This window comes from Myotis yumanensis, unplaced genomic scaffold (assembly GCF_028538775.1).
Source record: "Myotis yumanensis isolate MYYU_CA2020_CCGP unplaced genomic scaffold, mMyoYum1.0.hap1 SCAF_17, whole genome shotgun sequence".
NCBI lineage: Eukaryota > Metazoa > Chordata > Mammalia > Chiroptera > Vespertilionidae > Myotis > Myotis yumanensis.
In genome coordinates, this window is record NW_027223768.1 from 15,648,306 (window position 1) to 15,671,931 (window position 23,626).

A 23,626-nucleotide genomic window follows, 5' to 3' on the forward strand; every position below is an offset into this window, starting at 1 on the left:
AAATAAATATTTTTATATCGCTCATTAATGGTCCAGCTCCCAGGCTTCTGGAATCTATTTGGACTTCATCCAGTTCAGGGTCCTATGCTGCTCTTTAACCACTGTGCTTGGTTTTGCTTCTCCCTCTGTTTTCTCTACCAGTGGCCAACTCCTTTGAGAGAAAGTATAGTACAGTGATGGCGAACCTATGACACGCGTGTCAGAGGTGACACTCGAACTCATTTTTTTGGTTGATTTTTCTTTGTTAAATGGCATTTAAGTATATAAAATAAATATCAAAAATATAAATCTCTGTTTTACTATGGTTGCAAATATCAAAAAATTTCTATATGTGACACGGCACCAGAGTTAAGTTAGGGTTTTTCAAAATGCTGACACGCCGAGCTCAAAAGGTTCGTCATCACTGCTCTAGGGCCAAACCTTTTGGTGTACAGGACGATGCTGCAACTAACTGAGCGGCCCAGTCAAGGATCAATCCCCATGTTTTGAAAGCCACTCTGCCCAGATGAGGAAACTTGGGCCTAGATAATTCAGTAGCTCTGTCATCACCCAGCAAGTGAGAGGCAGGACTGGAAGCTGGTCCCCACCCAGTCACAACTTCCATCACTCTCACCCCCAGGAGACGACGGCTCCTCTGGCCTGGCTGGCCTCCCCTGCTTTCTCCTGCTTCTTCAGGGGCTGGGATCTATGCCCTGGTAGGAGGAGAGCGACTGATGGCACTTGGGGTCCAGAGTTAGGATTGAATTTTTAGGATGAAGGCCCACTTTTAGCTCAGATTTAGGATGGAGGCCATTTTGGTGGTGGTGAGGCAGGGGACTTTGGAAAGAGTCTAGAGCAGGGGTGGGCAAACTTTTTGACTCGAGGGCCACAACGGGTTCTTAAACTGGACCGGAGGCCGGAACAAAAGCATGGATGGAGTGTTTGTGTGAACTAATATAAATTCAAAGTAAACATCATTACATAAAAGGGTATGGTCTTTTTTTTTTTTTTTAGTTTTATTCATTTCAAACGGGCTGGATCCGGCCCGCAGGCCATAGTTTGCCCACGGCTGGTCTAGAGTGAAATTCGGGGTGAGATTCCCCTCTCCTCTCTCCTGCCTCTTTTCTCCAAAGATAGGGAGGTCTACGATAGGAAGAGTTAAGTGTGGCTTTGCTTCCCCAGCCAGGAGGAGAAGCCAGGCCAGGCGGGGACTGGGTGGGGCGGGGGGGGGGGGGGGGGGGGGGCGGGGAGTGCCAAGGAGTGCTGAGACAGTGGGAACAGCCGGAGCCCTGTCCCTCACATTTCACTGGCTCACCTACCCCTCCTCCACTCCTGGTTTGGGGAACAGAAGAGGGAGAAGCAGAAGAAGACTTTTTGTTTTCTCTGGGAAGCCAAGTTTGGGGGCTGCCCCCTGGGGGAGAGGGTTGCAGGGAGAGGAAGCCATATCCTGGGTCCTCGCCTGGATGCATCCTGGATGCTCACCACACTGCCCAGTGCCCTCCTAGAGATGGGAACCCCCGCAGCTTCTCCCCCCCAGGTGCCCCTCTCTGACACCGAGGCCCTGCCTCCCTTATCCATCTGAGGCCAGCTCCAGAACCCAGAACAGAGGGCCTGTCCAGTTTGCTTCCCTTGCATGTGACAGGAACCCTGATGTCCTGGAGTGGTAGGCGTTAGCAACATAATTTAATTTACCAGGTTTCTCATCAGAAGAAGCTGTGGAGGCGCAGGGGGAGGGCACCCATGGGTTCCAGAGCCTCAGAGAGAAGATGAGGTGGCTGGTGGGGCCAGGGCCAGAATTAGGGGACAGGAGTGGAAGGACTGATCAAAGAGGTCCTTGGTGAGGCCTGAGGATGGAGTCCCTTGCGCTTGGGGTGGGAAGCCTGGGGACCTGGAGGATCCTGTTTTGTGAGAGGGCCTGGCCCCGCCCCAGAGCCAGCTGCACAGCAGGCGTGGCCAGAGAGGGGGGTAGAGAGAAGTGCGGTGCTGGCAAGGTTGTGGGGGGCTTTGCTGTCCCTGCCCTCCACTACCCCTTTCTGACTGCAGCCAAGATGGAGGCATAGCGTTGGCTGCTCAGCTCCCTGCCTGTTCCCCATTTCAGGCCCCTTTGGGAACCACAAAAATCTGGGACCTGGTGTCCTGGCAACATGATGAGTGTGCACACAGCTTTGGTATCTGTTTTAAATTATCCATTAAAATAAGTACAATCCTGGGCGGGGGGGGGGGGGGGGGGGCAGTATAGTCCTGCAGTTAGCAGTAGGAAGGGACTGAAAGGGGAAGGAACCTCTTTTTCCAATTGCTTGGGGCCAAAGGAAGGGGGCAGGGGTTGGAGGGGGAAGGCCTGGGTCCTATTCTTGGCCTTCTCTGGAGATCTGTGGCTTGTTACTTGGACCTTCTCTGTGTGTGTGTGTGTGTGTGTGTGTGTGTGTGTGTGGCGGGGGTGGTGGCGGGGGTGGTGGTGGGGTGGTGGTGGTGGTGGTGGTGGGGTGGTGGTGGTGGTGGTGGTGGTGGTGGTGGTGGCGGCTTGTTGCAATGGTTGGTTTGGAAGGGAGATTAATTGGAGCAGAAAATGGGAAAAGAGGGACCCCAAACTCCTGGCCCCCACCCCAAAACTGAGGGCGTAAAAGGAACTCAGAATCTAGGACTTTGTTGCGCTTCCCCCAACTCCCCCTAGGCATTCCTTCCCCACCCCATCCTGGCATACTGAGATGCAGCTTTCAATGGACTGCCCACGTGTGGAGGGGGGGCAGGGGTGACTCACTATTACTATGGGGGGGTAGGGGGGACGGGTGGTGGAAGAAGAGTGAGTCACCCTGATGGGCACCAGCCTCTGTCCCCCTCCCCCCTTGCCTGGCGCCCTCCCTGGCTTTACACCCACTTTCCCTCTCCCCCCTGCCCTTCACCCACCCACTCTCACCCCTTGGCTCTGCGCTCTACCCCTAAGGCCTGAGACTGTAGGAGGGTTGAGCAGCCAGGAACCAAGATGGGAGCTTCAGCAAAGCTCCTGGCACAGTGGGGTGCGCGGGAGAGGGTGGGGCGCGACTCCGCCAAGGCTGGGCGGTCCTTGCCCCCGTTCACCACTCCCGCCCCCGCCCCAGCGGGTTTGCGACGGCCCCTTTAAGAGCAGTGGCTCCTCCTCCCATTCCCAGGACCTATTAGAGCCTTTGCCCGGACACCGGTGACTCAGTGTTTGCGGGAGCGCCGCAGCCACTCCAGCCAACCCGGATCCCAGGTCTGACAGCGCCCAGCCCAGCTCTCCACGTCTGCCAGGAGCGAGCCGGCCGGTGCGCTCCAACCCCGAGCCGTCTCTATCCTTCCGCCGGAGCCCCGTGCCCTTCCCGGGACCCCTGCCCTGCGGGCAGCGCTGCCACCCTGCCGGCCATGGAGACCCCGTCCCAGCGGCGCGCCACCCGTAGCGGGGCGCAGGCCAGCTCCACGCCTCTGTCGCCCACCCGAATCACCCGGCTGCAGGAGAAGGAGGACCTGCAGGAGCTCAACGACCGCTTGGCCGTCTACATCGACCGAGTGCGCTCGCTGGAGACGGAGAACGCGGGTCTGCGCCTTCGCATCACCGAGTCCGAGGAGGTGGTCAGCCGCGAGGTGTCCGGCATCAAGGCCGCCTATGAGGCCGAGCTCGGCGATGCCCGCAAAACCCTCGACTCGGTGGCCAAGGAGCGCGCCCGCCTGCAGCTGGAGCTGAGCAAAGTGCGGGAAGAGTTTAAGGAGCTCAAAGCGCGGTGAGTGCGCCCAGGTGGCGGCGGGCCCACGTGACGGCGTGCGGGCGGACTGGTCACCCCCGCCTGGCCCCAGGCGGCTGATAACGATGCCGTATAGTCTCCTCCCTCCGAACTGCCCCCTGCGGGTGCCTGGCAGTGCCAAGGGAAATCGTCTGGATAGGACAGATAAGGGAGGGGTCTCCGGGAGAGGGTGGGGTATATAAGAAACGGTGGGGACATCAGGGCCGAGGAGGGACTGGTGGCAGGCCCACATTCAATCAGGGTAAGGTTTCCAGCCATCTGGAGCCTGGGGTAGGGGCTTGAACAAAGCAGAACGAACCCTGCCTGGTCTAAGAATTCTGGGCACCCCAGGGCACACTGGAGTGGGTGAAAGGGGCCTGTTAGAACTTTCTTGGCAGGCTTGGCACAGCGCCAGTTTTGCCCAGACTGGCCTCTAAACACATGGTGACCATAAAACGGAACTCCCGAGCTGGCAGACGTCGCGTGGTGCTGGGGAGAGGTCACTAAGGCAGAGTGACCCCTTTTCCCCCGCATGAGGGTAGCCCTCTTGGCACGACCCTTTCTGGGGTTCTTTCTAAGAGCTGGGAAGTTATCCTTGGCTTCCTGCATGGCCGGGACTTTCCCTGGGCCCTGACAGGCCCACCGAACAGCTCCAGGAGAGCGGCTCCCCCGCAGCTCCCACAGCCCTTGGCCTGCTTGGCCTGGAATGCAAGGGAGGGAGGGAGACGGAGGGCAGAGGCTCCACCTCAGGAAGTTGTGTTATGCCTAGGTCTGGTGGCTGCCCCAACCTCCCAGGGCCCGCTCTGCCTGGTGTCTTGTCCGGCTTAGGGCCGTGTCCCTCTCTGCCTCCCTCCTTGGGGTGAGCCGCTTTCATTTTCCCAGCCGAGCCGAACCGTCTTTGCTTTGGCCAGAACTCTTAGCCACTGCCTCTTTGGATCTTTGCCTTAATAAATTGCTGGAATACAGTGACATTTTTGAAATCCGGCCGTTGGAAGCTTCAGGCCACTCCTACCTTACCCATCCCTGCCCCGCCCCGCCCCACCCTACTTCACTCCACCCTCTTTTCTAAAAAGGCCTTTGGAGCCTGGAAGTTTAGGCTGCCTTTCAGCCCCCAAGAATTTGGTTCCCTCCTCTCTGTTGCCCTTTCTCTACAAAGGCTCAAACTGAAGAGCTCTAACGCGCCTGGACAGTATGACTCAGTTGGCTGGGCGTTGTCCTGAGCACCGAAGGTTGCGGGTTAGATTCCAGGTCAGGGCGCATGCCGCGGGTTTCAGCTCTGTCCCCAGTAGGTCAAGTGCGGGAGGCAGCTGATCCATGTTTTGCGCTCACATTGGTGTTTCTCTTTCCTCTTCCTCTCCCTTCCTTTCTCTCTACAAAATCCTAAAAAAAGAGAGAAAGAGAGCTCTAAAGGTGCTTGCAGATCCCTGGGCTTGGAGCAGGGGGGACTGCGGTTTGAGTTCCCCTCTTCTTCTCCCTTTGCATCATCTCCAAACTCTTAAATCTCTACGCATTCTGTATTCTTTCCACCACTTTACTAGCCCCAGTCCCAAGTACGGTGGGTGTGGCGGATCCATCCTCTGGTGAAGAGTAGATGGAAGTTGTGTGGAGAGATGGGCTGACTTTTATTTCTGTTGAAAGGGATCACTCCTGTTTTTTGTTTTGTTTTGTTTTATTTTGTTTTCACTAGAGATTTGAACTGTTTGGTTAGCAGGAGAAACACGAGTGCTGGAGAATGTTGGTGTTCTGCCCACTCAACCACCAAAGCCCCCGTTGCAGATCCCTGTGAAGGGTGTTTTTGCAGACTTTTTTTCTGAGGTAGACACTGCTCAGGAGATGGGACTGGTGGAGTTGATGGTCTCATGCTAACCCGGCAACACCAGCCTGTATCCTCTGCCTCCTGGTGCAGCTGTCCAGGCCCCGGACACCAGAGGGAGGTGTGCACACGTGGGGCAGGGGTGGGGGTGGTGTGTGGACTTGTTATATTTAGCCACCTGACTCTCTTCTCCCCCGCTGATCCTGGCTGGGCTTCCGGAAAAGGGAGGTGGGTTTGCACATCTGGATCCCCGGCTGATGGACAGCAGGGTGGAGACAAAGGGGGCTCAGAATGGGGTGACAATCCCTTCTATGTCCCCCAGTGGGAGGAGCTAGGATTCATTGCTCCCTTTTGTCTCTGCTGTACTCAGGGTGAGGTAGAGAAGAGTCGAATGAAGATTTGGGAGAGGAGGAAAGGCATTGTCCTAACTCCTCCCACTAAAGCCTAAAGAGAAGGTGTTGTCTGGTTTAATGTTTAATTAGAGCTCAGAGTTCAGGGTCAAGCTTTGGGCTGGGAGGCAGAGCTACCTGTAAGATCCTGTGGGTCACACCCAGGCGTTTGGGGCTCTCTTGTTGAGTTGGGTTGTAGGCTCCAAGCAGAAACACTCCTCTCCTCCTTCCCCTCCACCACACATACACGAATTCTTTCTATTCCGGAGCCTAAGTCCAGGGAGAATGAGATTGAAAGTACCAGGGAAGGCCTGCCTGGGGTCCAGACTTGGAGCTGGGCCCCACCCCAGGCAGGACAGCTGGGTAGATGACTCATATGCTGCCCCCCTCCCTCCCACCCTGGTGGCTTTACAAGAGACTGCAAGAGATCAGGCAGAGACAGCAGATGTCTTCAAGGGAGGGATGGGGGCCTGAATGTCTGCATCTCCATCCCAACCTCCTGCTCCCTACTCCCCACAACATCCTGGGATCCTTTCCTGCCTTCTCCCTTAGGATCTCTGGTGGTGGTCTGGAACCAGGGCTCTGGGCAGACAGTGTGCACAAGTGGTTCTAGAGTTATGAGCTTGGGCGCAGGACACAGTGCCGGGGTCTGTGCCTTCCCAAGCGGAACTGGAGGAGGAAGGCTGAGTCAGAAGTGGGGATATCCCAGGCCCACAAAGCAGAAGTGCTTCTTCCATCCAGAGGAGACATGTGCACTTGACAACTTCCTGGATTGCCCACCTCAGTGGGGACAGGCAGGGAAGTGTAGGCGCATGGTCATCAGAGCTCTCATCGGGATAAGCATAGCACAGGCCAGAGAGGTTCCATGTCACACAGCAAGGGAGGGACACGTTAGGGCTTGAGCACAAGTCCAGTTCTGACTTCTAGTTGAGTGATCATACCATGAAACCGTACTCCTCCAGCTTAGGGAACAGGTTGGAGGCTCAGGAGGGTGGAAGGGGATGGAGTCTGGAGATTTTGCTCTGGGACCTCAATGCTTTGCTATTCTGCCAGGGCCTGTTAGCACTTTATTGAGAGTATTACAGATATCCCTCTTTCCCCTCTATGGTCCCCCTCCGACCTGTCCCTGCTCCGCCCCAGGCCTTCACCATCCTATTGTCTATGTGTCGATTGGCAATGCATATATGTATATAGGTCTTTGGTTAATCTCTTCCCAGCACCCAACCCCCCCCTTCCCTCAGAGATTCGTCAGTCTGTTCCATGTTTCCATGCCTCTGATTCTATTTTATTCATCAGTTTATTTTGTTCATTAGATTTCTTGTTCATTTAGTTTTATTTTTAGATTCAATTGTTGATAGATATGAATTTATTGCATTTTATTGTTCATATTTTTTCTTTTTCTTCTTCCTTCTTTCTTCTTTCTTCTTCCTCTTCTTAAAAGAACAACCTTCAACATTTCATGTAGTACTGGGTTATTGGTGATGAACTCTTTTAGCTTTTTCTTGTCTGTGAAGCTCTTTATCTGACCTTCAGGTCTAAATGATAGCTTTGCTGGGTAGAGTAATCTTGGTTGTAGGTCCTTGCTATTCATCACTTTGAATATTTCTTGCCTCTCCCTTCTGGTCTGCAAAGTTTCAGTGTCAGTGTGCTTTCTTCTTCATTTCCCTAGTTGTAGGGCTTCCATTCAGCCAGCTTTCAGGTGGTTCTGAATGATGGTTGTTCTGTATTTTAGTTGTAATTCTGATGTGGTTGTGGGAGGTGGCATTTACCTACACCGCCATCTTGGTTCTCTTATGTCAGAGCCTGTTAACACTTAATAACAGCCTTTGCCCCAGCCTGAATGACCCAGGACCTACCTTGCCAGGCCATGGATCAGGAGGCTAAACAACAAAGATATATATATATATATATTTCAGAGAGGAAAAGAGAGATAGAAACATCAATGATGGGAGAGAATCATTGATGGCTGCCTCCTGCATGCCCCCCACTGGGGATCGAGCCCACAACCCAACCCGGGCATGTGCCCTGACCGGGAATCAGACCGTGACCTCCCGGTTCATAGGATGATGCTCAACCACTGAGCCACGATGGCCGGGCAGGATGTGCCCTTTTCATGGAGGCCTTTGAGTATACCTGGGCCCCAGTCCTCACCCCTCTTTCCCCCCCGCCACATTCTGATTCAAAGCAAAAGAAGATACAGCTAAACCCTGGGGCTGAGGAGAAACAAGAGACAATAATCCAGGGCCCCTGATTGCCTTCCCACAATCGATGCCTTTGGTTGGCACTTGCCCTGGCCTTCGGGAGTCTGAGACTTACTCTTGTTTGGGATGTGGCCATTGCCCCCACTCCCAGCCCCACCCCCAGTGATTCAGTAGCTCAGTGTCAGGGCTGAAGCCAGAGACAGCTGGGGGAACAACTGGTAGGAGAGGCCTTCACCTACCAACTGTGCCTTCTGCTTTCCCCCCCCTTGCCCCCCCTCCCCCCCTCAGCCCCTGACCACCTCTAGCAGCTGTAGCGGCCAAGACCCGGTCTGGCTCAGAGGCCCGCACACTAGAACAGTTGATCCAGTTCCTACCGCCTAGCCCCCTTTGTACTGAAGGTGACACAGCCAAGCTCGAATATTCTCGGAGCTGTCTCTGGGGAGATTGCAGTCTCAGCCCTTAACAAGAGGCATGGGGGTCCACCAACAACAGTGTGTGAGGGAGTTGAAGCAGCCCCGGCCCTCGGTGTCCATAGTTCCAGGGGTAGCCCTGTCACTAAATTGCGGTGTGCCCTTGAGCAAATCATCTTCCTTCTCTGGGTTTCCTTGGCGATGAAAGAAGGGGGTGAGAGCAGGTCTCCAGAGATCCCTCAGGTTCCAAAGTAGCACAATGACCCACAAAGTGAGAATATAGCCTTCTAAACCCCAAGCTGTAAATATTAAAATCAAATAGAATTAATAGCCAATGCTATTCTCAGTAGAAATATTTCCTACAGTCTGTGGAATTAGAAATACGTGCCTCTTTCTTCCCAAAGAAAATGGGTTAATGATGACATTACACTCTTGGCTTGTGCTTTGTTTTTATTGCTAGTGGGAAAGGATACTCCGTTTTCAGTGCCTCTCCCTTCGGGACAGTGGAAAGGGCTGTATCATGTAGAAGGAAAGGGAGAGTCCCGTTGACGTGTGTTGAGGGCAGGCGGGAGGCCCTGGGAAAGGCAGGGCTGTTACCTTAAAGCTGCCCAGGATTAGACAGTGTATGTCTAAGCCAGAGGGAGCTTCAGGGTGACCTTGAGGGCCCACCTTCTACCCGTCCTGGACCCATTTTTTGGCTCCCCCAACCGGAGGCTGGGCTGTGAGGCCTTGGCTCTAAACAATCCTTCAACAGGGCAGGCATAGTTTGGGAAGGAGACAGGGCTGGAGGGGGTGCTCCCCGACCCTTAGCGGGAGAGGAAGCCTGAGTCCCGCCTGTGGAACAGGAATAATTCTGGCTGGGATCCCAGGCCCAGCAGAGGAGCTGAGTCACCACAGAGAGTAGAGTAGAGAGCGGAGAGGAGACCCTGAGCTTCTCCAGCCAAAGAAAAGGCGGAGGGGTTGCCGTTTTTTGAGAACGACCATGGCTGCTTTTGCTGAGCGGCAGCAAGAGGGATGAGTCTGATCTGATGGGAGACACATGGAAGGGAATAGGACCGAAGAGTTCTTTTCAGGCTGGCCCAGGGGAGCTAGAGGCCCTTCATTCTGAGGGGCCCCGTTCTGGGCAGTGGAGAGGAGGCAGTTGGGATTGCCAAGTCCCCCTTCCTGGCTCACGCTGCCTCCCTCTGCTGGGTCTGGAGAGAGCTGCATCTCCCTAGGCTGGAGCTGGAATGCAGTGTGACCAGAACTCCTAGGTCCTACCCCACCTCCTTCTTCTTCTTTTTTTTTTTTTTTTTGGTTAGGTCATCTGGAAAATCAGATGGCGCCAGCCCCCACCTCCTTTCTTGATCTTGGGGTGCTGCTCCCACCCCTCCCACTGTTGTCAGGGCTAATTACCATGAGCTACCAGATGGGGTTTGTTTGTTTTAAATCCTTACCTGAAGATATGTTTTTATTGATTTTGAAAGAGAGAGGAAGAGAGAGGGAAAGAGAGAGAAACATCAATGTGAGAAACATACTGATCTGTTGCCTCCCATATGTGCCCCAAGCAGAGATCCAACCGCAACCTTGGTATGTACCCTGACAGGAATCGAACCAGCGACCTTTCGGTATAACGGACAACTCCCCAGCCAACTGAGCCACACTGGCCAAGGCGGATGGAGGGTTAATAGGTCCTAAGAAGGGACTGCTGAGGCACCTTCTTGTGGGGATCTCCTAACTGTCCCTACCTTTGGCCAGTGGCCTCCCTCCCTCCCACTCCCCAAGATGTTCTCTCTCTTCCTAGGCCATCCCTCCTCCCTCCTTGCCCCCACTTCTCATCTGTTCCCAGACCTCACCCCTGCATTTTTGTGACAACACAGGAATGGTTTCTGTAGGGAAAGGCCAGGAAGAAGGCCAGTGGAGTGTGGCAGGGGACCTGGAGGGAGCGGTGGGTCAGGCAGCCGGCCTCCTGTCGCCCGGGACCCCGTGCCCTGGCCGTGGCCGCAGGCTCCTCTTGCCTCCGTACAGTGCCACGTTCATAGCCTCCGCAGCTGTGACTCAGGCTGGGCCCCCTGCCAGGCCCAGTGTCTGAACATGTCAGCAGGCCTCCTACTCCCCTTCTCGGCACTGGTTCCCTCATCGCAGCCCTCCCTCTGGAATTCAGAGCCAGCTTTGTTTGGGGGCAGGACAGCTGGAGCCTGGCGGCCCTGGAAGGAGATCTGATGGGCCTCAGACACCGAGCATGTGTGGCGGGTGTGACACCCAAGAGAGAGGCATGTGGAAGCAGAGCTGTGCCTGCCGTGGGTGCATGCGCCCGTGTGGGGCGTCAGGGGTGAGGGGGCCCTCCCGGAGGGCCTACCGTACACTTTTCTGGGTGTAAAAGACATTTGGGACTCACAGGGTGGGGTTGGAGGAAGCCTCCAGGGGCTTCTCTGTCCCTGGAGCACCTTCCCCTCAGTTCCTCTATTTAAGGTCTCCTCCCCAGAGTGGGGAAGCCAGATGTCCCAGCCTTCCCACACCCTGCGGTTCCCCGAAAGTGAGGCCAGACCCACAGGCCAGCCACGAAACCAAGCAGTGGTTCCTCTGGAGGGAGGATGCCACCCTGGTGGCTTTGCACACGGTGTGCGGCGGACGTTTGAGGGCTGTGTCACTGGGCCTCTGTCTCCGTCCTGGGTGTCTCTGCGCCCCCTGCATGCATGATGCCATTGTCTGTGTTCCGTCTGTCTGCTGTGAGTCCTCAGGCGACCGGGTGGACAGGTTTTTAGTGTCTGAGCCTCCCCTTCCTAGGCCTCAGCTTCCTGTCTGTAAATGCAGGAGTTGGCCCGGGAGAAGGTCCCTCTAGAACAGCGGTTCTCAACCTGTGGGTCACAACCCCTTGGGGGTCGAATGACCCTTTCACAGGGGTTGCCTAAGACCATCGGGAAACACATATATAGTTACATATTGTTTTTGTGATTGATCACTATGCTTTAATGATGTTCAATTTGTAACAATGAAAATACATCCTGCATATCAGATATTTACATGACGATTCACAACAGTAGCAAAATTACAGTTATGAAGTAGCAACGAAAATAATTTTATGGTTGGGGGTCACCACAACACAGGGAACTGTATTGAAGGTTCGAGGCATGAGGAAGGTTGAGAACCACTGCTCTAGAAGCCTTGAGCGTCTGTGTGAACCCCCTGGTGTCAGGGCATCAGGGGACATACAGAAAAAGCCCAGAGATGCAGTGTAAGTGGAAAGAGAATCAACCAACAGGTATGACAACAGCTGAACACATTTGGGAAGAGGATGGGGGCGGGGGAGCCTGGGGAGAAGGCGGGCTCAGGTTGGGGCTGGATTTGGATAGATAGATGGAGGGAGGGAAGGGGGGATGTTCAGTGGGAGGGATTGCTGGGACAAAGGGGGGAGATGGAGGAACGGACAGGCAGGCTTGGGGTGGAAGTCAACCTGGCCACAGGTTTAGACACCTGGCCGGGCAGGAGAGAGCTGTTCCTAAGCCAGGAGGGCCAGCACTCCCTGCCCAGCTCTGCCCAGCCACAGGGGGCGCCCTTTCCTGTGAGACAGGAAATGCCCAGGGTCTTCGAGACCTTTGCCCCCCTCCCCTGCCTCTCCTCTCCCCACTTCTCCAGAGTCTCCCTTCCATCATGGGGAACTCCATTGGCTGGTGAGGCTGAGGGGCTGAGGTGGGGCCTGCATGGGCCTGGGGAGGGGCCTCCCACTTCTTATTTTAGTCCCAGCCCTTGTCTCTGCTCCCCTCAGCCCAGGGGAGGAAATGGGGGCCCTCCCGTGGGGCCTCGCAAGTTGCTCCCAGCAACCAGGCCCAAACAGGCCTGCGGCAGGCCCGCTTCCATATCTGGCATCCGAGCTCTGCTGAAGTGGGTGACTCAGCCAGCGGGTGGGTCACATGGCCCCATGCCCACCCAGCCCCTTAGCTGTGCTGGGCTCCTTTCTTCCCCACAGCAGCCCCAGAGTCCCGACCCGCAGAGGCCTGGCCAGCCTCGGCCTCGTGGCCCCCCGCCTTGGGCCAGCTCTCCCTTCCACCTCATGCTCTCCCTCCCGCTCCCCTGCCCGCTCTACCCCTCTCTCCTCCCTCCTTCCAAGATCAGATTTGCCAGCTGTGGGAAGAGTCAGCAGCAGGCTGCCCAGCCCCTCTGGCCTCACGAGGCCCCTGGGATGGAGCCACTCCTGTGCTTGGGGAACCTGGCGGATGCGACGGGGAGCGTCGCCCCTGCACTGGCATGGCCTGGGGCCTGGGGCAGGACACGGGCAGAGCCAGGGTCTCCCCTGTGAGCACTAGAGGATTTCCCGACCCCTGCCCGGGCATTGTCTGCCTGAGGATGAGTCACTGCAGAGCCCCTGGTTCCCACCCTTCCCAGCTCCCCTGGCCTGCCCCACCCTGTCCCCCTGCCAACCCGTGTGGGACAGCACAGCATGTGCCCAGTTCTCCCACTGTCAACCCCCAGAGGACTCCAGCACAGGCAGCACCACGGCTCTGGGGCTGAGCCCCTGGCCAGTGTCTGCTTGGGGTCTGGGCTGGATCTGGAGACCCCAACTAGCTAGGAAATGGCTTTGCGGGGGAGGGGGGACGGGCAGCCCTGGGGAGGAGGGAGTGCGTGTGGCTCCTAACCACAGAGCTCCCGGGCTCTGAGTCATGAGGCATGAGTGATAGTGGCTTCTTCCCCGCCGATGGGAGCTCCCCGAGCCCAACTGAGAAAACCGCAGCGGCCCTTCCTCAGTTCCCTCTCTGCTCATGGTTTTCCTCATCTGCAGGGTGTGGCGTGGTCCTTTCATGGCACCTGGTTCAGGCGATCATCTAATTCTCCAGGAGGGCACGGGAATAGCCCCTTAATTTCGTGGGGGCCATTATTTTGTGGCAGGTGCTGAAGCAGCGCAGCCACCAAGTGTGAACTGACTTGCTCAGATCCAGGACTCAGCTCTCTGTGCCTCAGTTTCCTCCATCACATAGTAGTAGCATCTACCTTGTAGCATCTACCGTGGCCTGCCCCAGGCCCCGTGCCATGCCATGTGAAGATTGGGTTAACAGTGAAAGATTGAGAGCAGCTCCTGGCACATAATCTGCTCGATATGTGTTTGCTGTTATGATATTACTGTGACTCTAACCACCTGCCTTTGGGAGCAGTAGGAAGGGAAGAGGTTAGGCTGAAGGGAAAATTCTCGTAGTTGTTCACCTGTAAGCTGCCAGGGGCTCTGTACCTCTGCTCTCCTGGGTCAGGTCTGCCACAGGGAGGGCATTTCCAAGGAGAACTAGAGCCTGGAGTCTGAGGTCAGGAAGCAGGACTAGGGAAGAGATGCCCTTGAGATGCCTTCTGCAGGCATCGCTGTTTCCGGCTTCCCCAGCTCAGGTGAGCTGGCTGGGTGGAGCCCTCCCCCTCCCGCCAGCGCCAGCTCCACTCTCGCTAGGCCTAGGGCTTAGGAAGCAGTGGGGGGGAGCCCTCCTGTGAGCCTGTCCCTGCTGCGGCTGGCAGGGCTTGACACTGGGCCTTTACCTTCCTCCTCTGTGCCCCAGTTTCCTTTTCTGAAAAAGGAGGGGGTTGAGCTGAACCCTCTCTAAACTCCTAGTTCCCTGCACCCTGAGAGCTCCCAGGACAGCCAGCGGCAGCTGTTGGCCCGCAGGGTAGAGAGGCCGCTTCTGGGAAGCCCCGGCCAGCCTTGGAGTCAGGTCAAGGCCCTCGGCATCTGTCTGCCGCGTCTTCACTTCACCAGCGGTTTTTCTTCTTTCTCCCTCCTCCCCCTACAGCTGCCTCGGCTTCGGAAAAGTTCTGAAGTCATGGAAAGTTGGGGCTGTGCTCCCAGCCAGGGGCTGGGCCGGATGGCGGCCAAAACCTGAGCTGGGTTTTGACTTTATTTTTAGCTTTTCGGGCTGAGACGGAGGAGGGGAGACCTCCTCCAGTTCTGGGAGGGCCTCCTTTCACAGGAGACAGACGCTGTGGCATTCAACTGCTCGTTGTGAGGTGTGGCCAGAGGCCTCGACAGGAGCAAGCATGCCGGCTGGGGGTGCTCCCCCCAGGGGCTCACATCCTTCCCGGGCCTGTCTGGACGTCACCCTGTCCCCTCCCAGCGGAGCCCAGTGGAAGGGGAAGTGACTCCTGTTTGAATCTGCGAAGGCGGCAGAATGCTGCCTGGGTCTTGGCCTCTCCTTCCAGCGCGGCCTCTAGTCTGGCCTCTCCCTCCTGCTTCACAGTGGATTGTTGTGGAGCTTAGTGCTTTTGTGGCCGGAGAAAAATGTTGGCAGGGCCCCTTTTTCCCTTTCCAGGACAGAATATTTTCCCCCTGCCGACGCTGGGTTTTCTCTTTTCCATCTGCTGTGGTGGGTTTGTGCTGAAGGCCTGATGTGTTACAGATGGCAGCTGGGACCCGGCCCTTTGGCTCGCCCCACCCCCTGCGTCTGAACCCTTTCTTGCAGCAGACATTGGTGAAAGGGCAGAACATCCGGAGAGTTCCTGGATTCCCCAGGGGTTTTTAAGAAAAGAGGACCCCTCTATTTTTCCAGTTCACTATCCAGCAAAAATCACCAGGGGCCCCGAACGGGGAGGGGGTGGGGGGCAGAAGCAACCTGTGTGCTCGGTTCTAGCTGAAGCTTCACCTGCTGTGAGGAGTGGGGAGGTCATATCTGGAGCCAGGTGCCGGGGCTCATGGTCGATACGTAGGGATCAGCATTCGCTCAGGCTCTGAGGAGGCCCAGAAGGAGGGAGGCTAGAAGCCCCGTGCTCTGCCCAGATCACGGGACCCAGGCTGAGTCTGAGAAAGGGAAGGGTTCATACCACGCCTGGTTGTCCTCATCCCAGGCCTCCCTGAGTTCTAACCAGGCTCACTCCACAGCCCCCAGAGTGTAAAAGGGACTAGCGGAGGGTGACCAACACCTTTAGCGCTCAAACTGCGAACCATTAGGGATGCACAGACCGCAGGGCTGGGAGTCTGGGTCCCTGCTGGGGGGAAGGCTCGGCTGGATGAAAGGCGGGTGGAGTCAGGGAGGAGAAGGTTAAGGCCCCAGTGTGGGAAGGGGTGAGAGACAAAGGTGGCCCTGTTTCTTTGGGAAGGAGGGGAGAAAGGGAAAAGCATATGCATTCATCTCACGGGATCCAGCTTTGCCCTTGGCCCGGGGCACGTTCCTGAACACTGAGTCATGGGAAGGGTGGAGAAGCAGGAAAGGGGTTTGGGGGACTTTGGTGGAAGTGGGAGTCCAGCCCCACAGGCAGGCAGATGCCAACAAACCAAATCCCAGGATGCCCTCTGCTGGCAACTGGAGGGATAGCAGAGCCAGGCCTCACAACTGTCCTCTGTTGGGGGAAGTGACTTCTCTCTCTCTCTAGGGAACCTGGCTCTCTCTAGGGACACAGACTCCTCCCCTTAAACCCATTCTTCCTTGCTTCCTTAGCAACAGCAAAAAGGAGGGAGACCTGATGGCCGCCCAGGCCCGCCTCAAGGACCTGGAGGCTCTGCTCAACTCCAAGGAGGCTGCGCTGAGCACTGCTCTGAGCGAGAAGCGCACGCTGGAGAGCGAGCTGCACGACCTGCGGGGACAAGTGGCCAAGGTGAGACCCCGCTCCGGGCCTGCCCATGACCCCCCAGCCCCTGCTCTCCCCCCACCCCAAACAGACGCACACTCGTTCTTCTATCCGAGTTGCTCTCTGGAGGTGGCTGGTCTGACCTGTCCCAGCCTCAGAGCCATGCACCTGTCCTAGCATCATTTCACCCCATCCGGGCCGTATTTCCTCTCTTTGCTGCCCATGGTATCTAGCAGAGTGTATTTAAAATATTCCACAAAGCATTCCCATTTAACGTGGCAATGAGCTATGCTTGGCCTTGGTTTTCCTCCTGGTTTGGCCTCCTGATAAAGAGCTGCAACCTCTTAGACCCGTGGTCGGCAAACTGCTGCTCTCGAGCCACATGCGGCTCTTTGGTCCCTTGAGTGTGGCTCTTCCACAAAATACCATGTGCGGGCGTGCACGTACAGTGCGACTGAAACTTCATGGCCCATGCACAGAAGTTGGTGTTTTGTGGAAGAGCCACACTCAAGGGGCCAAAGAGCCGCATGTGGCTCGCGAGCCACAGTTTGCCAACCACTGTCTTAGACCATCCACAGAACCCATAGTCAGGAGCTGATGGTTAATCACACATAGGACGCATGTTCTTAATGATTGCCATGTATATATGGTGGTCTTTACTTTCTTTTTATTTTTTTAAAATATATTTTATTGATTTTTCACAGAGAGGAAGGGAGAAGGGATAGAGAGCTAGAAACATCGATGAGAGAGAAACATCGACCAGCTGCCTCCTGCACACTCCCCACTGGGGATGTGCCCGCAACCAAGGTACATGCCCTTGCCGAAACTGGTTTGGCTCAGTGGATAGAGCGTCGGCCTGCGGACTGAAAGGTCCCAGGTTCGATTCCGGTCAAGGGCATGTACCTGAGTTGCGGGCACATCCCCAGTGGGAGATGTGCAGGAGGCAGCTGATCGATGTTTCTCTCCCATCGATGTTTCTAACTCTCTATCTCTCTCCCTTCCTCTCTGTAAAAAATCAATAAAATATATTTAAAAAAAAAAAAAAAAAAAAAAAAAAAAAAAAAAAGGTACATGCCCTTGACCGGAATCGAACCTGGGACCCTTGAGTCTGCAGGCTGACGCTCTATCCACTGAGCCAAACCGGTTAGGGCTCTTTTTATTTTTTTAATAAGATTTTTTTGGTGTGCCACAGAATTTTAATCGTTAGTTTATTTATTTTTAAATACATTTTTGTTGATTTCAGAGAGGAAGGGAGAGGGAGAGAGAGATAGAAACATCAATGATGAGAGAGAGCCATTGATTGACTGCCTCCTGCACACCCCACCCTGGGGATCGAGCCCGCAACCTGGGCACGTGCCCTTGACCAGAATCGAACCCAGGACCCTTCAGTCCACAGGTTGATGCTCTATCCACTGAGCCAAACTGGCTAGGGCTACTTTATTTTTTTAAAATATATATTTTTATTGATTTCAGAGAGGAAAGAGAGGGAAAGAGAGATAGAAACATCAGTGATGAAAGAGAATCATTGATCAGCTGCCTCCTGCACGCCCTCTACTGGGTATCGAGCCCAAAACCCAGGCATGTGCCCTTGACCAGAATTGAACTCAGGACACTTCAGTCTGCTGGCTGACACTCTATCCACTGAGCCAAACCAGCTAGGGCTACTTCCTTTTTTTAAAAAATTTTATTGATTGATTTGAGGGAGAGAGAGAAACATTGACTTGTTGTTCCACTTATTTATGCATTCATTGCTTGTTTCTTATATGTGTCTTGACTAGGGATTGGACCTCGGTATATTTGAACAAAGCTCTAACTAATTGAGCTACCCCGCCAGGGCTGGTCCTTACTTTCAAAACACTGCTTTCTATTTCATCCTCTTATCTCTCACGTTACAATCTAGGAAACTATTTAAAAAGCTGGCTTCCTGTCAGTTTCACAGCCGCATCTGCTCAGAGCAGGCCCTGCACTAGTCAGTTGCCAAGATTCTGTCCTGGACTCTTCCCTCCCAGGCCCTAGCACCACAGTACACCAGGGAGAGACTGGGAGGTGCTGGTTGATTACAAAACCGAGACTGGGCCATTCTCCTCCCCGGGCTCCTCTTCCAGCTCTACCCTGCCCCTAGCCCTTCCAGCCGCACTGGCCAGCCTGCGCTTCCTGAGATGAAAATCTAACAAAGGTGCTTCCCTGCTCAAACTGCCGGCCCAGCCACCTCTCCCATCATTCCACCCTGACCCCCACCCTGGCCCCACACTTTGGTTCCTTCTCTCCTGTTCCCTCTCGATCTGGGACACATCTCCTTTATAGCCATTGCTGTGTGATGCCAGAGGGGGGAGTTGCTGTCTCTTATTTCTTATCAAGTACCTACCCGGAGTAGTCGCTCTGAGTGAGGAGATAGCATCACCTCTGTGGGCCTTCAAGGCTCCCACTCCCTGGGACCTGTTTCACACACATAGAGGATGCCCTGGAACAGCCCACTCCCCAGCCTTCTTCCAGCTCGGATGTCCTGTGACCCCTCTCCCTGACACCTGCCCCCTTCCTCCAGCTCGAGGCAGCCCTGGGTGAGGCCAAGAAGCAGCTTCAGGATGAGATGCTGCGGCGGGTGGATGCTGAGAACAGGCTGCAGACCCTGAAGGAGGAGCTGGACTTCCAGAAGAACATCTACAGCGAGGTGGGCACGGTGCCCTCGGGCCGGGGCCCGGGGCTGGGGGATCCGCTGTGTGCGGAGCTCACCTGTCTGCCTCCCTTGCACTAGTGGGGATGGGGGGTGGGGGGGTTGGGGTGGCCATCACCCAGCTCCCAGGTTAAAGTGGGGCTGACAGTGACTCACCCGCTTAGGACTGGGGAGGGAGCTTGGTCACCTGGGTCTCAGCCTCTAAGGACCTAGTTCTCGTTTTGATTTCGGTGTCTAACCCCCCAGGAGCTGCGCGAGACCAAGCGCCGCCACGAGACCCGGCTGGTGGAGATCGATAACGGGAAGCAGCGGGAGTTTGAGAGCCGGCTGTCAGATGCCCTGCAGGACCTGCGGGCCCAACATGAGGAGCAGGTGGAGCAGTACAAGAAGGAGCTGGAGAAGACCTATTCTGCCAAGGTGCTGCCTCTGCCCGCAGCCCTATCCCGCCCGCCCTGGGATGTCCCACAGGGGACCGGGTGGATGGTGGGGGGGGGGGGGGGGGACGAGCTCAGGGTGCCCGGGACCTGTGGCTGCAGTCAGGTGCCCTTCCCAGGTCCTCCCTCCCTCCCATCCCGTCGCCCTAACCCTGGTCCTCCCTTCCAGCTGGATAACGCCAGGCAGTCAGCCGAGAGGAACAGCAACCTGATGGGGGCCGCCCACGAGGAGCTGCAGCAGTCCCGCATCCGCATCGACAGCCTCTCAGCCCAGCTCAGCCAGCTGCAGAAGCAGGTGCGGCCCCTCCCCCCTCGGCCAGGAGTCTGGGCAGGACCAGGACGGAGGGTGGAAGTCCAGGGGGCTTCCTGAGGAGGGGTGGAAGTACGGGACAGAACAGGCTCCCAGGACCACAGACTGAGGCGGGGCATAGGATTTGGAGTTAGGTGACCTGTTCCTGGACCACCTCCTATCTCACCTGTATGACCTTCACTTCTCAGAGCCGTGGTTTCCCATTGAGAATGGGGACCGCGTGCATGTGAGATACCACTCTGGCCGGTGCTCTCAGTGGTTAGAGCGTCAGCCCGTGCACCGAAGGGTCTCGGGTTCGATTCCTGGTAAAGGGCTCATACCTGGGTTGCAATCCCCAGCCCAGTAGGGATGCGTGGGGGAGGCAACAAATCGATGTGTCTCTTTCACATCAATGTTTCTCTCTCTCTTCCTCTCTCTCTCTCTCTCTCTCTCTCTCTCTTTCTTCCTCTCTCCCCCTCCCTTCTAGTCTCTCTAAAAATCAATTGGAAAAATATCCTCAGGTGAGGATTAACAAACAAAGGCATCAGTATTACTCTAGTTGTCTGTGCCGTTTGTGACAGGAAGAAATAGGTTCTACCTTGAGAATGAGGGACTTCGGTTAGATGCTGGGAAGGGCTTCCGGGGCGCCAGCCCAGGCCATGTGAGAGCCATGATAGTCTCTTACAGGAGCCTGGAGTTCCCGGGGAGTGTGGCTGGGTGTCCCCCACCCCTTACCTCTCCATCCTCGGGGTCCTTGGGAGCTCACCAGCTCCCTGCCTTTCTCACCCAGCTGGCAGCCAAGGAGGCGAAGCTGCGGGACCTGGAGGATTCACTGTCCCGGGAGCGGGACACCAGCCGCCGGCTGCTGGCTGAGAAGGAGCGCGAGATGGCCGAGATGCGGGCGAGGATGCAGCAGCAACTGGACGAGTACCAGGAGCTGCTGGACATCAAGCTGGCGCTGGACATGGAGATCCACGCCTACCGCAAGCTCCTGGAGGGCGAGGAGGAGAGGTGGGCTGGGCAGGAGTCGGGGCGGTGCTCGCAGCCACTCTGGCCTGTGACCGGCCTTGACGAAGCCCCCAACCCTGTCTCCCCCTCCCCAGGCTACGCCTGTCCCCCAGCCCCACCTCGCAGCGCAGCCGCGGCCGTGCCTCCTCTCACTCGTCCCAGACACAGGGTGGGGGCAGCATCACCAAGAAGCGCAAGCTGGAGTCGGCTGAGAGCCGCAGCAGCTTCTCGCAGCACGCTCGCACCAGCGGGCGCGTGGCTGTGGAGGAGGTGGACGAGGAAGGCAAGTTCGTGCGGCTGCGCAACAAGTCTAATGAGGTAGGCGCCCAGGCTGGGTGTGAGGGAGTACGGAAAGGTGAAGGCATGGAGGATGGAGAGAGGCAGACCCAGTGAGTGTGTGTGTATCTCCCCCCCGGCTCTAGTTCTAGACCTATGAGCATTAGTCTCCCCATCTGTAAAATGGGGATGAGCAGTAGTCCCTAACTCTGAGTTGTGGAGAAGGTGAAAGTATCGAGTGTGGCAAAGTGCCCACAGGTTGCAGCTGTTAGCCTCGAGGGGGAGGGCAGTGTGGGGAGCAGGAGGGAGAGGCCTCCACGTGTGCCTGTGGGGCCCTTGAGCGATGAAAATCCAGGAGCCTGGACGAGCGTCCCCCACCTTCCTCTCCCCTGCCCGGCAGGACCAGTCCCTGGGCAACTGGCAGATCAAGCGCCAGAATGGAGATGATCCCTTGCTGACCTACCGCTTCCCACCGAAGTTCACCCTGAAGGCTGGGCAGGTGGTGACGGTGAGTGGCAGGGTGCTTGGACTCTGGGGACGGGGACTGGTCGGCCTCAGGCTGGGTGCGCGGGAGTGAGTGCCCTTCTCTCATCCTCCCTCCAGATCTGGGCTGCAGGAGCAGGGGCCACCCATAGCCCCCCGACCGACTTGGTGTGGAAGGCGCAGAACACCTGGGGCTGTGGGAACAGCCTGCGCACGGCCCTCATCAACTCCAACGGGGAGGTGAGTGTGCCGCGGGCCGCCCTCGTCCTGTGCCAGGCTCCCCTGGTGGCCGTATCCCAGGGGACTCCCCAGGGACAGTTGAGAGCCCTTTGCCAAGGAAGCCAATTCAGGGCCACTTCCTTCTATCTCTCTATCCCTATGGTGCAGCCCCAGGCCCTAAGCTCTCCACCCAGCGGGCAAACCAAAAGACGCCCCTCCCTCAGCCTCCGTGGTGGAAGTTAGAGGGCGAGGAGGATTGTTAAAGGCAGAACCACATTCCTACCCAGGCAGTTTGACGGTGTTTCTCTCGGGTAGAAACCAGTTCCTTAGCTCCAGCCGCCCCTCTATCCCCCCCTCCCCGGGGTGTGGGGTGTGGGGTGGGGAGAGACAAGTAAGCAGCAGGCTGGACAAAGGGCAGAGCACAAGAAAGGTTCTTAGGCGGCCCCTGTGGGTGGCTACACCGCACACCCCTTCCCCAGCCCCACCCCTAACTCCTGGGCCCGGTCCCATGTACCTGACAGGAGGTCGCCATGCGCAAGCTGGTGCGCTCCGTGACTGTGGTTGATGACGATGACGATGAGGACGGGGATGACATGCTCCATCACCACCACGTGAGTGGCAGCCGCCGCTGAGGCCACGCCCACACTGGGGCAGCCAGCCAGGCCTGGGGCAACCTCTCCCTGGCCTCCCTCCCCATGCCAAAGATCACTTCATTAAAGAATGTTTTGGAACTTCACTTGCTGCCCTGGCTTTTCTTCTCTCTCCTCCCTATACCTTGAACAGGGGACCCAGGTGTCTGGGTGCCCTACTCTGGTAAAGAAGGGAGTGGGAACGCTGATGCCATGGAGTATTCCCATGGGAGCAGTGGACGAGGGTCCGGATTTGTCTCTTGAGAAGGGGATGGGAGGACCAGACGTGGGGCTCCCCGCCCTGCCTCTCTCCCCCCATTTCTGTTGCATGCATGTCCTTTCTTCCCCATTTTCTTGCCAGAACATTCTCTCTGATTCCCACCCTCTCCGATTGATTTTGCATGCCTGCCGCCCTCCAAGCCTGCCCGCTCTCTCCTGTCCCTCTTAAGCTTAGAGTAGCTGGGACGGGCAAAGCCACACTCCAGCGCCTTGTCCCCAAGTCTTCCCGGCCCTCCTCCCTTCCCATGCCTCCCCTCCCCCTCCTCCCAGCCCAGCCTCTCAGGCCCTATTGCCTGCCCTCTGGCCCCTTGAGGACAGAACCTCCCGCCTTCCTGCCTGGTGGCTGGGAGCCCGCAGGAGTGTGGAACTGGTTGTTAGGCCTAAGCAGTCAGTCCCAAACTCGCCTGAGCCCCTGAGCCTTGTCTCCCTCCTCAGGGAACCCACTGCAGCAGCTCGGGGGACCCAGCTGAGTACAACCTGCGCTCCCGCACTGTGCTGTGCGGGACTTGCGGGCAGCCTGCCGATAAGGCGCCTGGCAGCGGCTCAGGAGCCCAGGTGGGCGGATCCGTCTCCTCTGGCTCTTCTGCCTCCAGTGTCACGGTCACTCGCAGCTACCGCAGTGTGGGGGGCAGTGGGGGTGGCGGCTTCGGGGACAACCTGGTCGGCCGCTCCTACCTCCTGGGCAACTCCAGTCCCCGGACCCAGGTGAGTTGTCTCCTTGTCGCCACACCCCACCGACAGGGGACCCCGGTCCTTGAGGGTTAGGACAAGGTGGGCCTGTGGGGGGAGAGCCTTCTCTTCCGCAGCCCGGGGGAGTGGGAGCCCCCCCACGGCCTCCCAAGGTCCTCCACGGTCACTCCCGCCCGCATCCTGCCCCTCCTGTCTGAGCCCCAGACTGGAGGGCGGGGCGGGGCTGAGGGTTAGGAGGGAGGGAAGGGCCAGGCACTGCCGCTCACACTTCTCCTCTCTTCCCTCCTAGGCTGCCCAGAACTGCAGCATCATGTAATCTGGGACCTGCCAGGCCGAGGCGGGGACGCAGGCCTCCTGCTTCCTCCTCACCTCGTGCCCACCCGATCCCTGCACCTCCTGGGCGGGGCCTTGAAGCCAAAGAAAAATACCCCTTGGGTTTTTTTCTTCTGTGTTTTTTTTTTTTTTTTTCTAAGAGAAGTTATTTTCTACAGTGGTTTTATACTGAAGGAAGAACACAACCAAAAAAAAAAAAATATATAGCATTTATCTCAGTTTGCCCTGCATTTTCCCAGCTTTCAGGAAACTCCGTATCTGCCTTAAAACCAAAGAA

General features: G+C 56.7%; 1 protein-coding gene across 1 annotated transcript; it reads left to right on the forward strand.

The window, feature by feature from the left end:
* The first annotated feature begins 3,155 nt into the window (after positions 1–3,155).
* On the forward strand, positions 3,156–23,626 carry LMNA (lamin A/C). Its single transcript, XM_070395806.1, has 12 exons — positions 3,156–3,713; positions 15,909–16,065; positions 18,581–18,706; positions 18,956–19,126; positions 19,313–19,438; positions 20,223–20,443; positions 20,536–20,758; positions 21,117–21,224; positions 21,320–21,439; positions 21,940–22,029; positions 22,762–23,031; positions 23,306–23,626. Exons 1-12 carry the CDS (start codon positions 3,358–3,360, stop codon positions 23,330–23,332), a joined length of 1,995 nt encoding a protein of 664 aa, XP_070251907.1. The 5' UTR covers positions 3,156–3,357; the 3' UTR covers positions 23,333–23,626.